Source organism: Mytilus edulis, chromosome 1, assembly GCF_963676685.1.
Source record: "Mytilus edulis chromosome 1, xbMytEdul2.2, whole genome shotgun sequence".
Lineage (NCBI taxonomy): Eukaryota > Metazoa > Mollusca > Bivalvia > Mytilida > Mytilidae > Mytilus > Mytilus edulis.
This window is the reverse complement of record NC_092344.1, coordinates 102,388,151-102,405,273: the sequence shown is the minus strand read 5'-3', so window position 1 is coordinate 102,405,273 and position 17,123 is coordinate 102,388,151. Positions and strand designations below refer to the sequence as shown.

The 17,123-nt window shown below is 32.0% G+C and overlaps 2 protein-coding genes across 4 annotated transcripts in view; one reads left to right on the top strand and one right to left on the bottom strand.

Annotated features, from left to right (window-relative positions):
• LOC139516491 (uncharacterized) overlaps window positions 1-17,123 on the bottom strand; it is a 735,418-nt gene that overhangs the window by 579,035 nt on the left and 139,260 nt on the right. The gene's annotated exons all lie outside the window — the stretch shown is intronic.
• Window positions 1-17,123, top strand: part of LOC139516434 (regulator of telomere elongation helicase 1-like) — a 36,600-nt gene that overhangs the window by 8,029 nt on the left and 11,448 nt on the right. For all 3 annotated transcript variants that reach the window (XM_071306541.1, XM_071306550.1, XM_071306559.1), the window contains exons 3-17: window positions 12-234; window positions 956-1,040; window positions 1,643-1,724; window positions 2,376-2,436; window positions 4,699-4,783; window positions 5,299-5,383; window positions 8,581-8,646; window positions 9,050-9,206; window positions 9,825-9,863; window positions 10,671-10,749; window positions 11,309-11,409; window positions 12,331-12,389; window positions 12,699-12,773; window positions 16,285-16,366; window positions 16,765-16,897. In XM_071306541.1, the coding sequence (XP_071162642.1) occupies window positions 12-234; window positions 956-1,040; window positions 1,643-1,724; window positions 2,376-2,436; window positions 4,699-4,783; window positions 5,299-5,383; window positions 8,581-8,646; window positions 9,050-9,206; window positions 9,825-9,863; window positions 10,671-10,749; window positions 11,309-11,409; window positions 12,331-12,389; window positions 12,699-12,773; window positions 16,285-16,366; window positions 16,765-16,897 (1,412 nt within the window). The remainder of the gene's footprint in view (window positions 1-11; window positions 235-955; window positions 1,041-1,642; window positions 1,725-2,375; window positions 2,437-4,698; window positions 4,784-5,298; window positions 5,384-8,580; window positions 8,647-9,049; window positions 9,207-9,824; window positions 9,864-10,670; window positions 10,750-11,308; window positions 11,410-12,330; window positions 12,390-12,698; window positions 12,774-16,284; window positions 16,367-16,764; window positions 16,898-17,123) is intronic.

Below are 17,123 nucleotides of genomic sequence, written 5' to 3'. Positions count from 1 at the left end.
ATTATTTGCAGAATGTTAATGGTATTCTGGAAAGTCCAACAGGAACTGGGAAAACATTGTGTTTACTTTGTTCTACACTGGCATGGCTGGAGTCTAGAAAGGCCCAGACAGAACTGAATAGACAGGTCTCTATTGCTTCTATTATGGGAGAACAGAGTATACAACAAGATGTAGAAAAACTTAGTAAAAGTTTACAATCATCAACAGGGTTGACATGGGGAGGAAGTGAATTTGGTAATTAATAATTTATTGCTGTTTATGTTTGTTATGATTGAAAGGACATAATTTAGGAGACATTGATTTTTATGTCAAGATGAAGTTCAAAGGACCAAAATTCCCCTGCTTTAACTCGAAACACCCTTTATATCAGTATGAATTTAGCTCAATGATACTGGAAAACCTTTTCTATATATTATCATTCATTATTAAAACTTGTGTAAGGATAGATTTACATAATGAGTATAACTACTTCCTGCTGAGAGTATGTCACCCACTGTTGATTTCAGCATACAAGTGGTTAAATAGGATCATTATACCTCCCTGCTTCAAAGTTTATAGTGATTTGGTGTCTTACCATTCTGCTTTACATCTGTGTGTTTATCTATCCGCCCAATGTTCACTTTCCTAAGCAAATAGACCTATGTTGCTTAATGTGGTAGTTCAGGTGGGTACCATTTAAGTTCAGTCACAGTAAATCTAGTTGTGGTCTTTATTTTATCACTTTTGACAATGAAATAAATCAATGTCACCTTTGGTATCTATGATTGTCTATGTTTTTAGGTTTTATTTAGCAACAGATATTTGATATTACAAATATATTAAAAAACATACATAACAATAATTTTTTTAAACATTTGTTATGTTATGAACATGTATATATATTTATGACAGATATTTGCAGAATTTCCCAAATAAAATAAATAATTTTAAAATTGTAACCATTTCCTCTTTTAAGCTGTGCCAAAAATAATATATGCATCCAGAACTCATTCACAGCTGAATCAAGCTGTGCAAGAATTGAAAAGAACAGCATACAACAGGTTTGTATGAATATGGCAAAGTATAATCTACCACATGTATAGTTTTAGGAAAAAAAGGAACACATTTTTTAAAGCATATCTATAAAACTTAAGATGCAGCTATGTTCATCATTACATCTATATACTAGCTACCTCCCATGTCTAAGTAAATACTCACAAAAGAACTGAAACAGGTCAGTTATATCCTTAGGGCTGTTTATTTTCAAGAATGTATGTTAATAGTTTTGTCAAATTGCTTGGCTAGTTTGGTCATTGTTATCAAGTAAATGTATGATAAAAGTACAATTCTGATTGACATACTATGTGGTCTGACATGAAGTCATGAACACAATATTGTTCTTTGCTTTGTCAATTTTCATGTACAAAGTATTTCAGCTGCTTTCATTTTCGTTCTTCGATGATGAAATAGGCTCACCACTCACTGCAGTCAGATAGTTTTATTTTGTAGTCCAAATTTGACTGGGTTACCCTGGTGGGTCATGAAAAGTGTGGTCAAACCCCTTACCTTGTTTATATTTTTTAGCAAATTTTATAAATTTAAGTAAAATGTTGAAACTGATAATTGAGGTATATAAATACATGTGAGATCTGTTATATTTTAGTGTTAAAGTGAGTGTAATAGGATCCAGAGAGCAGTTGTGTATTCAGGAACAAGTTAGAAAGGAACCTAATAATTCCAATAAAGTAGGTCAAACAGTTCATTCAAATAGCTTATGCCTGTTCTATTTGAACACATATGGTGGTCAGGGAAGGCAATTCCAAAAAAGGGTTTATTCCTATAGAGGCAAATTCAGATTTCAATCACATTTTCACAGTACATTTTAATTATAAACTTGAATTAATCTTTAAATAAAAGTAACTGTGGAAATCTTTAAAAAAAACAAAACATCTATGTCAAATTTATTTGATTTCAATTGCTCTTGACCCAAAGATAAGTGGCCATATATCAAGAAGCCACTAGTTTCATTCAGTCACCAGTCCATTGATTTGGCACTGCATCTTAGTAATAATAAAGCTGTTATAATATTCATATCTCCATAACATTCTCAGTGTGAATGTGAATTTTATTTGCCACTGTATAATAAAAAGCCATCTGTCCATCCATCTAGCTATTAAGGGGAGACATAAGTTTTAGTCCACGAAAATAGTTCTACATAGTTCCACTGGAATTACTTATTATTCAATTTTCATTAGAGCTAACTTAATCATTTACCACCCGGTAAAATTAATGTTGTTTCATGTGCTTCAAAATGTTATTTAAAACTGAATGGTTGATACCCATGACTAAGAAAGCACATATTTGTGAATTATTATTACTTATCTTATTCCTTCCAGGTTCACATGTGTAGAGCAAAAGTCAGTGCTAGGACATGCCACATGTATAACAGATTGGAAGGTAGGTTTGTAATTTGAACAAATGTTCAATTTTAAAAAGTACGCAATGGCTGCTGCATAATAGTGAGTCATTTTCAGCCCCGATTTTTGAGACTATTCAAGTTGTAGCTTTAACCATGGAATGTCAACTTCCATTTAACTTGGAATGTTGGACTCTTGAAAATCAGTAAAAGTCATATGAAACGAGTGACTGGTGAAAAATAATGTTCATCCAATTCTTGAACCAATGCATGTATCTATAATACTAAAATAACGAGGTCCAATTTGTCAGCCGTCATGGGGTACAAACAACAAATCAAAGAATTCACTTTTACATATAGCTAATATAGGACAATGGTGTTGATTAAAAATTACACCACTCCAGACCCTTTTGTTTTCCACATAATTAATATTACCAATAATTAACAATTTCCGGGTCGAATCCGATACCGATACCAATAGTATATTCACCTGTTACCTATTACCTTATCTGTACGTTCCGCATCTGACAGGCCCACCACTAAACGCTGTATTTAGGATTTTGCTATATACACGGGTCATAATCACAGGGTTGACACTACTAAATCCAATCATTGTCACATTGTTTCCTATTGCTGTCTTTCAATCAGTATGACTTTCTTAGATGACAATACGAATACTAAAATTTTTAAAATCTGTACTTAAAATAAGGCATATAGGTACAGTTTTCAATGTGTTAGCCAGCATGACGTAAAACGGCGAATCAAAGAATTCAACTTTATTTATAACTTATATAGGATAACGCTGTTGATTAAAAAATACTCCATTCCAGGCCCTTTTGTTTTTCAAATATTAATATTACCACTGAATAATTGATAAGTTCCAGGTTGAGGGGTTCAAACAGAAAGATTTTGAAAGCAGAGAAAACTGCATCTTATAATCGGCATGACTTTATCAGATGACAATACCAATACTAAAATAAGGCTTACGCAGAGTTGTATACGTTAATTCAGTCAAGGACCCGCGATATCACAGGTGTGTTCTAGTATATCATAAACTTAGTCTTCTGTGCACAATTTTATCATTTTTTTGGCAAACATATCGTATAATCTTTATTTTTTTTTTCTGTCTGTTATGATGAGAAAATATGGTTTCTAATTTTCCAATTAATTGCTGTGTTACACGACATCCGAGGTGGATTTTGCTTTTTCCACCAGCCCACCCGTGCCCACTCCAGCTATAATCTCTTTTTTGTAAAAATATTGATTACAAATGCTTATCTGCTTTTTTTAATTGATTATACTTGCAAGACTTTTGATTAAACAAAAGAAATTACATGCCCACTCCTATGGGTGGGCAGAGTGGACAAGCTAGAAATTATGCCCACCCGGTGCCCACTCCCACTGTGGATGGGTGGACAAAGCAAAATTCACCTGAGCTTTAGTGTATGAAGCCGTAGTTTACTAATTGTCACCTTATAGTTAACAATCAACAAAGAAGCATGGATATTGAGATGTGTATAACATGTACAATCAGATAATAGTTTATCTTAATGACAGATTCATGCATATTACATTCACCGGATTTGTACGAGAAGGGTCACACTAAGGTCACTTGCATACAGAAAATTTGTTGGCGAATTGCTTCCTGGAAGCAAGCAAATAAAATAAAATAAACTTCTTCTAAATGTGGACAAATTAAAGAAATTTCTTCAAAAAAAAGTATATGCACATAAGTTTTATATTAAAAAGTATGCATTTAGTTTTAAAAAACATGCATTATTTTTTTTAATTTGAGGACCTTAACCTCTTATATAATTGAATTTATCAGATGAGTAGCAGAAATAAAATCTAGTCATAAACATTGTTAATTTCACAATCCCAACATGATGTTTCTCTAATAGAGGGAAGTTTACCAAAAAGACATTATTGCCAGAACAACAAACTAGTAACTACTAGCTACAATTCTAAGATGCAAAAGTATATAAGCTTCGACACTGACACAGATTTGTAGCATAAAAACAAAGATCTGAATATATTCCCAGGTAAGGCAAACAATGCACCATGATCACCATAAACAACACTTGCTTGACCAACAGTGTTAAATATAACATTTCTAACAAGTAAAAATTAAAAAAAATGTTTTTCAGCATTATGTGACATCTTTTAGTTTGAGTTAGATTATACAGAGATTTCATTGATTATTTATACTTTTTTTGGTCAAAATCTAAATATTCATCTGTATACATGTCTTCAAAGGGTTTGAAATGCACTAAATTATTTCTTTAAAAAAAATATATTTCCAGATATAAAAAAGAATAGTGATGCACGATCATTGATTGGCAATGTTATAGACATAGAGGATATGGTTACTTATGGTGAAAAACAGAGGTAAGAGTGCCATTTACTTTGTTAATTTATATATATAATTGTTACCATAACAAACACACCCTTGATGATACGCTTGCATTAACAGTGACATTTCTGGCTTTTTGATTTCTGTGGGACGCAAAAGTTTTACAGGGGAGTCATCTTTTTGCTGTCTTGACTTGTAGGATAAATTTAACTGATGTTTGATGAATGGCAGTTTCATCGTACTTCAAGATTTCTATTACTGTAACAACTTTTGTTTATAGCAGTCAGGACTTTCTTTATAATTTACACACACGTTTATTGTCCTTCCATTCAGAATAAAAGATGTTATCTGTATATTAAGATGACATGTTCCATTATCTCATATGAAATTTCCAATATGAGTAGTGAGTAATTTCATTTTCTCTTTCAAGTATAGTACAGCAATGGTATAATCAGTTTAACAAGACTTCAGTGGTAAAGATAGAATTTGGTAATTGTTGATGTTCTGTCATATCTATTAATGAACCACCCTTTATACATTCTACTTGTAGAGTATGTCCATATTACTTAGCTAGAGAGTTAAAGAATGATGCAGATATTATATTTATGCCATATAATTATTTACTAGATCCAAAAGTAAGTTTAGTGTTCATTTGAAAATATCTTAAGAATCATCCTATTATTTAGTTTGTGTTTCATGCATGTGGGTCTTTCACCAAATTGAATGGTAAAATTGCAGAAAACTATGTCTTAATTTTTAGCTCACCTGGCCCAAAGGGCCAAGTGAGCTTTTCTCAGCACTTGGCGTCCGGCGTCCGTCGTCTGTCGTCCGTCGTCTGGCGTTGTTAACTTTTACAAAAATCTTCTCCTCTGAAACTACTGGGCCAAATTTAACCAAACTTGGCCACAATCATCATTGGGGTATCTAGTTTAAAAAATGTGTCTGGTGACCCGGTCAACCAACCAAGATGGCCGCCATGGCTAAAAATAGAACATAGGGGTAAAATGCAGTTTTTGGCTTATAACTCAAAAACCAAAGCATTTAGAGCAAATCTGACATGGGGTAAAATTGTTCATCAGGTCAAGATCTATCTGCCCTGAAATTTTCAGATGAATCGGACAACCCGTTGTTGGGTTGCTGCCCCTGAATTGGCAATTTTAAGGAAATTTTGCCGTTATATGGTTATTATCTTGAATATTATTATAGATAGAGATAAACTGTAAACAGCAATAATGTTCAGCAAAGTAAGATTTACAAATAAGTCAACATGACCGAAATGGTCAGTTGACCCATATAGGAGTTATTGCCCTTTATAGTCAATTTTTAACCATTTTTCGTAAATCTTAGTAATCTTTTACAAAAATCTTCTCCTCTGAAACTACTGGGCCAAATTTATCCAAACTTGGCCACAATTATCTTTGGGGTATCTAGTTTAAAAAATGTGTCCGGTGACCCGGCCAACCAACCAAGATGGCCGCCACGGCTAAAAATAGAACATAAGGGTAAAATGCAGTTTTTTGCTTATAACTTAAAAACCAAAGCATTTAGAGCAAATCTGACATTGGTAAAATTGTTTATCAGGTGAAGATCTATCTACCCTGAAATTTTCAGATGAATCTGACAACCTGTTGTTGGGTTGCTGCCCCTGAATTAGTAATTTTAAGGAAATTTTGCTGTTTTTGGTTATTATCTTGTATATTATTATAGATAGAGATAAACTGGAAACAGCCATTATGTTCAGCAAAGTAAGATTTACAAATAAGTCAACATGACCGAAATGGTCAGTTGACCCCTTTAGGAGTTATTGCCCTTTATAGTCAATTTTTAACCATTTTTCGTAAATTTTAGTAATCTTTTACAAAAATCTTCTCCTCTGAAACTACTGGGCCAAATTAATCCAAACTTATCTACAATCATCTTTGGGGTATCTAGTTTAAAAAATGTGTTCGATGACCCGGCCATCCAACCAAGATGGCTGCCATGGCTAAAAATAGAACATAGGGGTAAAATGCAGTTTTTGGCTTATAACTCAAAAACCAAAGCGTTTAGAGCAAATCTGACATGGGGTTAAATTGTTTATCAGGTCAAGATCTATCTGCCCCGAAATTTTCAGATGAATCGGACAACCCGTTGTTGGGTTGCTGCCCCTGAATTGGTAATTTTAAGGAAATTTTGCTGTTTTTGGTTATTGTCTTGAATATTATTATAGATAGAGATAAACTGTAAACAGCAATAATGTTCAGCAAAGTAAGATTTACAAATAAGTCAACATGACCGAAATGGTCAATTGACCCCCTAAGGAGTTATTGTCCTTTATAGTCAATTTTCAACAATTTTTATAAAATTTGTAAATTTTTACTAACATTTTCCACTGAAACTACTGGGCCAAGTTCATTATAGATAGAGATAATTGTAAGCAGCAAGGATGTTCAGTAAAGTAAGATGTACAAACACACCAACATCACCAAAATACAATTTTGTCATGAATCCATCTGCTTCTTTTGTTTAATAGTCACATAGACCAAGGTGAGCGACACAGGCTCTTTAGAGCCTCTAGTTGGTTATTATCTTGAAAATTATTATAGATAGAAATAAACTGTAAACAGCAATAATGTTCAGCAAAGTAAGATTTACAAATAAGTCAACATGACCGAAATGGTCAGTTGACCAATATAGGAGTTATTGCCCTTTATAGTCAATTTTTAACCATTTTTCGTAAATCTTAGTAATCTTTTACAAAAATCTTCTCCTCTGAAACTGATGGGCCAAATTAATCCAAACTTATCCACAATCATCTTTGGGGTATCTAGTTTAAAAAATGTGTCCGATGACCCGGCCATCCAACCAAGATGGCCGCCATGGCTAAAAATAGAACATAGGGGTAAAATGCAGTTTTTGGCTTATAACTCAAAAACCAAAGCGTTTAGAGCAAATCTGACATGGAGTTAAATTGTTTATCAGGTCAAGATCTATCTGCCCCGAAATTTTCAAATGAATCGGACAACCCGTTGTTGGGTTGCTGCCCCTGAATTGGTAATTTTAAGGAAATTTTGCTGTTTTTGGTTATTGTCTTGAATATTATTATAGATAGAGATAAACTGTAAACAGCAATAATGTTCAGCAAAGTAAGATTTACAAATAAGTCAACATGACCGAAATGGTCAATTGACCCCCTAAGGAGTTATTGTCCTTTATAGTCAATTTTCAACAATTTTTATAAAATTTGTAAATTTTACTAAAATTTTCCACTGAAACTACTGGGCCAAGTTCATTATAGATAGAGATAATTGTAAGCTGCAAGGATGTTCATTAAAGTAAGATGTACAAACACATCATCATCACCAAAATACAATTTTGTCATGAATCCATCTGCTTCCTTTGTTTAATAGTCACATAGACCAAGGTGAGCGACACAGGCTCTTTAGAGCCTCTAGTTTTATGTAATAAGCACATTTTGGGTTAGAAATATTTTTTCATATAAATGAAGAAAGTTTTGTGATATTATATAATTATTTCTACTGTTTCTATTAATATAGAATATTTTTTCATTGATTGATTAAAAAAATGTTTAATAAAACTTTGCTGCATAAGGGGAGATAATTTAGATAATTTAATTTGATAAATTATTCTTTCTATTTTGTAGTATGGCTAAAAATTGGACTATAACCCCATTTTTTCTTTTGGTCAGTTTTTAAAACTAGCATTTTAATTTATGAAAAAGGGTTAAACTCAGCATAAAGTGTTTATGCATATCAGTGATTACTACTTCATAATCTTTGAAAAGAAACATTCTGTTATAGATTTTTTTCTGTTGTAATACCTTCTTTTTCAGTCGAGGAAAGCTCATGGTGTTGAACTCCAAGGCAACATTGTCATATTTGATGAAGCTCATAATTTGGTAAGATGATAATACCATAGATGTTTAATTGGACTAGGTTAGCTCTAAAAAAAATTATTAAAAAGTGATAAAAGGGTTTGGATTTTGATAAACACTTATGTGAGAATTTGTCTTTATTTAGATAAGTGCATTTTGTACATTGTATCATGATAATGTAGATTAAAAAAAAATTAAAGACAGATGTTGTGTAGTTTTGCTTGTCTTTCATAAATATTCAGTTTATTTATAAATAAAATAGTAGTGGCAAGAGTTTTGATTTCAAATTAAAATGTAAACTAAACATGAACATCATCAATTTCTAAAAATGAGTGTCACAAATTGCTTACCCTTTTAATATGGTAGGTAGTTCACATTGTATTATTATAAACACAGAACCTGATCAGAACTACTTAATCACTTTTAGGAGAAGATTTGTGAGGATAGTTCTTCCTTTGATTTGACCTCTACTGATTTAGCAACAGCCATTGAAGAACTTGCAAAGCTCTCAGAAAAAATCTATGAACTGACAAAACATGAAGATCAAAGTTTGGTGGAAATGACAGATTCCTCTACTATGCCTGGTAAGGTGCTCATGTAAAACAATTTAATTTCATCTGAACTTCACTTCTACTGTTAATACTTGAAAAATGTAAATTACTTCTATGATTGCTTCCCAAAAGGTTAAATGCTGGGTTATTCTTACTAAAGACAGAAATTTTATTATAATATATTTTTGTATTTGAATTAAAGGCTGATGTAGATATAAAAAACAGGTAAATTTGTCATTTAGTGAGTAAAATGAATAAGGAATGCAGTGTAACCATCTCGGGCACTGAAGATTTTCTTTTATAACAATGGCCACAGTGAAATGCTGTGATTTCCCTGTAATATCAAAATGAAAATTTCGCATGTGAAATAAATCTGTTAATTTCACTTCTCTGGTGCTAGACAACAATGTGTGTTTTTAATACAATGCCAGAGAATCAAAATGGAGTAAGAATGTGTAGAAAAATATTGTTCCTTGCAACCATATCATATACCTAAACTAAATCTATCACTGTTACCATATGTTTTGAAGCTTGAAATAGTAACCCATTCCAGCTCCTCATTTAAAATAACCAATACATTACAGTAGTCCACCTTGAGGTTAAATTGTCAATTGTCACTTGATATCTTATACTTTTTGTCATTTATTGCAGAACCAGAATTTACTCTTGAAGATCTTCTGCGGTTGAAAGGTAGTTAAAATATTAATCAAAAGACAAACAACGTTCATGAAATAAAGAAATGACATGGCAGTCTCAATGAAATTAGCCAGTTTAAATTAAACTACAACTGATCTGTAATTTTACCAAACTAATTAAGGAGAGCCACAGTCCAGGCATCAATGTCAGTAGTACATAAGCAACAGAAAGGTATACTTTAATCCTGCTAGATTTGACTCGACTTCAGTTTGGTATAATTTCTGACAATTAATAATTTGGTCAAAATCTTTAATAATCTACTTTAGATTTTTCTTGATAGAGGGTTACTGCTCACAAGGAAGCTATTAAATCAAGAGTTCCAAATGGTGAAGTTGAAATCATCCCTTCGTAAATTTTACGGACGCCATCACGAGTTGGTTGACCGTTATGGAATAACCATTTCACAAATGATATCGGATATGTTCCTCACGTCGTAACTACAATCCCCTTCCCTTTCATGAATTTGACCTACCGAATTAGACTATTTACCGGATTTGTAATCACATAAGCAACACGACGGGTGCCGCATGTGGAGCAGGATCTGCTTACCCTTCCGGAGCACCTGAGATCACCCCTAGTTTTTGGTGGGGTTCGTGTTGTTTATTCTTTAGTTTTCTATGTTGTGTCATGTGTACTATTGTTTTTCTGTTTGTCTTTTTCATTTTTAGCCATGGCGTTGTCAGTTTGATTTAGATTTATGAGTTTGACTGTCCCTTTGGTATCTTTCGTCCCTCTTTTAGGAGATCAATCAAGTTTTTACAAGCATATAATAGTATAGCCTATGTTTATGTTATATTTTAGCCACATTAAAAGATTTAGAAAATAAAATAGATGAAATTCCTGTTCCCAGTAATGGTAAAGGAGTCACAAAACCTGGCATGTGAGTTCTCTTTATTTTGTATTTCTAAATGGTAAACTAAGTTAAAAGTGACTTTTTCTGTGCATGAACATGGAAAAAGTTGATTCTACAGTTATCACTTCAAACTTTAAACACGAATTGAAAACATCTTAAACTATTATATCATCATTCAATGTTAAAACTTCAAGATAGTTTGATGCAAAGTAAAAGAGATATCAAAAAGTCTATTTAAAAAAAAATACAACAAGACATCAGCTACCTTAACTTAATGTCAAAGAATGAACTACCTTCAATTAATGGACCTGTTAATGAAATTGAAGAAAAAGAGATTTACTTATGATGATATAACTAGCCCTTTAAAACATGTTATTTTGGCATTATACACAAATATTCCAGTTGATAATTATTTAGTTTCAATGAAATCTTCTATTTGATAAATATTCATTTCATTTTACTTCTACTGGCTCATCCTCACAGTTATTGCAGGAATTAACAGTGAGGAACTGAACCTTGTGTCATTGATTTCCAAATAAGCATTTCTGTGCATGCAGATTTTATATCTTTGAATATGTTTTTACAGGTTTATTTTTGAACTTTTGAGAAATGTGTCCATTGGCTTTGATACTAAGAACTTTTTAATTGAATTGCTGGACAAGATAATAAATTATGTTTCTCAAGATGGTAAGAATTAACTTCATTTATTAGACGATTGATTAGTTGACTATGGTGTTAAATTTTGTTGATTATGATTTTTGAAATAGATATTCTGTAATTAGATATAAGAAGAAGTGGTATGAGTTCCAATGAGACAACTCTCCATCTAAGTCACAATTTGTAAAAGTAAACCATTATAGGTCAAAGTGCCTTGGCTCACTGATCAGCAAACTATAAAGGGCTCCAAAAATGACTAATGTAAAACCATTCAAAGAGTTAAACCATCGATCTAATCTATATTAAAAAAAACGAGAAATTCTTATGAACCGCACCAACAAACAACAACTACTGAACATCAGATTTCTGACTTAGGACAGGTGCAAACAAATGCAAAAGAACAAAATGTCAGAAATATTACCAAAACTTTGATTTGGAGGTATTTTGTCAATTACTAAAGATATTGTAAGTTCTGAATTCATTTCTTTTGTTACCAGTTGTACCAATTAACATATTTTGTTATTTTAATGTCTAAAAATAGCACAATTTTACAATATTATTAATGACGTTGAGAGAATGGCTTAATCTTGATGATGCTTGACAAATACACAGATTATAGTTTTTATTTTACAGAATTCATATCAAAGATGAAGTATTCGTTTTCAAGATTTTCATTGTCTGAAAGGTTACTTAATTGTTTTCAGTTACAAAGTTGAAAAAGTTGAAAAATGAGATTGAAATAGAATGTCTAGGTGGCTTGATTTTTTTTTATTTGGAAGCGCTGGTGTAGACACAGTATTTTTCACAGCTGTATAATGTCTTTGCTTTTGTTTTTGTTTTCTTTAATCTTGTGTTTTTGTAACATCAAACAGTTAATGCATGGGTATATTGTATTTCTTTTTTCATATCAAATACTCTTTTTCCCAAAAAGATTTTTTTTTTCATTTAAAGCACTGACTGGATTCAGTACAAAGGGAGCTGGTCTCACAAAAGTCTGTGATATACTTAAAGTTAGTATATAATTATACCTTCGTCTTGACTCAACAGTAATTATGATTTACAAGATTTCTTGTAGTGAACAATTTGTCTATAAAATTATTATTCTTTCAAATTGACCACATTCAAAATAACAACTCCAGAATTTGCCAAAAAAAATTAAAGAAAGAATTGCTGACATAAAACCTCTTCCTGTTACTTTCATTTAGCTTTATCTGCTTTCAACAGCATGAACAGAGAATACATACATATTTGGTTTTTATTTTAATGCATATTTATATTAAACATAAGGATTATACTGGGCATGTTTGACTTTATTTCAGATAATATTTTGTCGAGATTTATCGGATGGAGGGAGCATGCAATTGCATATGGCTGAATTAGCTAAATCATATAAGGTATTCTACATGTATAACAATATTGTTGAGACTTTTACCATGTTCTTCATAGTTTACCTGGTTTTGTTATAACATCCTTCCATAAATAGAACACTATTACCTACATTTCTAGCGTCATTCATTTGTATTATATTGTAGATATATAACAAGAGACATATATGACATTTGCCATTAAGATTATAATAGTTGAAAGAGCAAGAATTATTTTACTGTTGTATTATCTGATCTTGTAATTATAGATTATTGTTGATCATCTCAATGAGATTAATTTTCTCGCTTGAGCCGGTACGTCAAAAGAGAGAAAAGCAATTAAGTTGAGATGACCAATGTTTATCGCTATTTTACCTATGACGATGTTGTTTATTTCATTGACATGTGCATTCTAGGGACAATTTTTCATATCACCTTTCTGTGCTGAGAAAGGAAACTATCAGTCGGTAAGAGCAAAGGAAAATTTCATAAAAATAGCGATAATATCAGGTAGTATTGACATTGATACTAAAAAATTTCTTTTTAATCATATTTTAATAGCAGTGTAAGGGAGGTAATTGTCAATGTATTTGAATTACCTCCCTTACACTGCTTTTAAAAGAGGGACGAAAGATACTAGAGAGACCATCAAACTCATAAATCGAAGAAAAAAAAACTGACAACGCCATGGTTAAAAATGAAAAAGACCAACAATAGTACGGAAGCAGATCCTGCTCCACATGTGGCACCCGCCGTGTTGCTTGTGTTATAACAAATCCGGTAAATAGTCTTAAATCGGTAGGTCACATTCATGAAAGGGACGGGGCTGGAAGTTACGACGTAAGGAACATATCAGATATCATTTGTTATTCCCTAACGGTCAACCAACTCAAATTTGAACATTAAATTATGTTTTGTACCATTAACCAGGACATCCTTGTTTTTTCCTCTTTTTTGCCCCTAAACGGTTTGAGCCATAACCTCCAAAGCCAATTCTTACCATCTGTTTTTGGTACGAAAACTTGTGGTATAATTTCAGAGAGATCCATACACCATTCCATAAGTTATTGTCTGGAAACTAGAAAAATGCTTATTTGGGCCCCTTTTTGGCCCTTAATTCCTTAAATGTTAGGACCATAACCCCCAGAAATCAATCCAAACCTTTCTTTTGTGGTCATAAACCTTGTGTTAAAATTCCATAGATTTCTATTTACTTATACTAAAGTTATTGTACGAAAACCAAATGTCTTCGGACGATGACTTGATACCAATACCATGTAAAAATGATATGGCTAAAGCACAAAGAAAAAGCATAAATGTTTGATTATTATTACATGTATATAAATAGTGTGTCCAAGATCGTCTATAATTTTTTATACGACCGCAAATTTTGAAAAAATTTTCGTCGTATATTGCTATCACGTTGGCGTCGGCGTCGTCGTCGTCGTCGTCGTCGTCGTCGTCGTCCGGCGTCCGAATACTTTTAGTTTTCGCACTCTAACTTTAGTAAAAGTGAATAGAAATCTATGAAATTTTAACACAAGGTTTATGACCATAAAAGGAAGGTTGGTATTGATTTTGGGAGTTTTGGTCCCAACATTTTAGGAATAAGGGGCCAGAAAGGGCCCAAATAAGCATTTTCTTGGTTTTCGCACCATAACTTTAGTTTAAGTTAATAGAAATCTATGAAATTTTGACACAAGGTTTATGACCACAAAAGAAAGATTGGGATTGATTTTGGGAGTTTTGGTTTCAATAGTTTAGGAATAAGGGGCCAATAAAGGGCCCAAATAAGCATTTTTCTTGGTTTTTGCACAATAACCTTAGGTTAAGTAAATGGAAATCTATGAAATTTAAACACAATGTTTATGACCACAAAAGGAAGGTTGGTATTGATTTTGGGAGTTTAGGACCCAACAGATTAGGAATTAGGGGCCAAAAAGGGACCCAAATAAGCATTTTTCTTGGTTTTCGCACTATAATGTTAGTATAAGTAAATACAAATCTATGAAATTTAAACACAAGGCTTATGACCATAAAAGGAAGGTTGGTATTGATTTTGGGAGTTTTGGTCCCAACAGTTTAGGAAAAAGGGGCCCAAAGGGTCCAAAATTAAACTTTGTTTGATTTCATCAAAATTGAATAATTGGGGTTCTTTGATATGCCGAATCTAACTGTATATGTAGATTCTCAACTTTTGGTCCCGTTTTCAAATTGGTCTACATTAAGGTCCAAAGGGTCCAAAATTAAACTTAGTTTGATTTTGACAAAAAATGAATCGGTTGGGTTCTTTGATATGTTGAATCTAAAAATGTACTTAGATTCTTGATTATTGAAGTTTTTTTGGTCCAGTTTTCAAATTGGTCTACATTAAGGTCCAAAGGGTCCAAAATTAAACTTTGTTTGATTTTATCAAAAATTGAATCCTTGGGGTTCTTTGATATGCCAAATCTAACTGTGTATGTAGATTCTTCATTTTTGGTCCTGTTTTCAAATTTCAAATTCTACATTAAAGTCCAAAGGGTCCAAAATTAAACTAAGTTTGATTTTAACAAAAATTGAATTCTTGGGCCTCTTTGATATGCTGAATCTAAACATGTACTTAGATTTTTGATTATGGGCCCAGTTTTCAAGTTGGTCCAAATCAGGATCTAAAATTATTATATTAAGTATTGTGCAATAGCAAGTCTTTTCAATTGCACAGTATTGTGCAATGGCAAGAAATATCTAATTGCACAATATTGTGAAATAGCAAATTTTTTTTTAATTAGAGTTATCTTTCTTTGTCCAGAATAGTAAGCAAGAAATATCCTATTTGTGCAATAGCAAGAATTTTTTTTAATTGGAGTTATCTTTCTTTGTCCAGAATCAACTTAAATCTTTGTTATATACAATATACAATGTATATACACTTTTTACTACCAACTGATAAATTTAAATAATCTTTACCATTCAGTGATAACAAGCAGTTTTTTTACATCTTAATATTTTATGATGTATTTAAATGAGTAGTTATTGTTGCAAACTCCATTAGAAATTTGAATTGATATCAGTTTTGAAAAAGGGAAACGGGGATGTGAAAAAAAAGGGGGGGGGGGGGGTTTAAATTTTTCTCATTTCAGATTTCATAAATAAAAAGAAAATTTCTTCAAACATTTTTTTGAGAGGATTAATATTCAACAGCATAGTGATTTGCTCAAAGGCAAAAAAAACCTTTTAAGTTCATTAGACCACATTCATTCTGTGTCAGAAACCTATGCTGTGTCAACTATTTAATTTTAGATTTAAAAAGTTTGAAGAAGAAATCTTTAATTGATTTGTAAAATCTTGGCATTTGTTTTGTGTAAAAAAAAACCATGTAATGTCAAAAATTTGATCACAATCCAAATTCAGAGCTGTATCATGCTTGAATGTTTTGTCCATACTTGCCCCAACTGTTCAGGGTTCGACCTCTGCGGTCGTATAAAGCTGCGCCCTGCGGAGCACCTGGTTAAAAGCTACTTCAGTAATAATATAAATGTTATTGCTACCATATCAATAGGTCCACATTCAGAAGACTGAGCCTAAAAAATTCCAAAAGATAACAAGTTGGGCTACCAATAGCAGTACATCTGATAAGATAGGTAGATAGATACCTTAGTTTTTATTGTATAGAGTAATAGAATGGCTTTGGATTTCTTAAACCAAACAATGTCACATAATTGAATTTGATAGATAGTTTAACTAAGTATGATTTTATTTTTGTCTTTGACTAGTTATATTTGTGAATCCAATGTTTTTCCTGAAACAAAAAGATAAAGTCTATAGTTTTTCACTGAATCTGTAAATTTTATTGTAGTCACTGTACCAAAAAATCAATCTAAGCAATAGATTAAAATTACCTCTAGGGATATGATATGTCCAAAGAGTATCATTTGATCAGTTCATTTTCATGAGTGTAAAATTGGAAAGGAAAGTTGAAGATTTATTTAGATTGAATGACTGACATGCATTTTTCTGTTATGCATACTTTTATATACAGGTAAAACTTTGAGCTATTGGTGTTTCAGTCCTGGACACAGCATGGTAGACTTGATGGCACATGGCATTAAATGTATTATATTAACCAGTGGAACTTTGTCGCCTCTTTCATCTTTTACTCTTGAGATGCAAATGTAAGAAATATTTTTTTAAATATTACACCTAAATCAATCTGACTTCATCAAAATAGAAATGATTTTAGAAATAGCAGGGGTTGTTAGTATTTAAACAGTGAAACAGATAACAATAATTTTCAATATCAAATTTTATTAAGCACAATATTGAAAGAGGTATAAACAAGATGGTATGTAATTTTGATTGCATGCGTAGAAGAAGAAAAAAATGCCTCCTTACTTCATC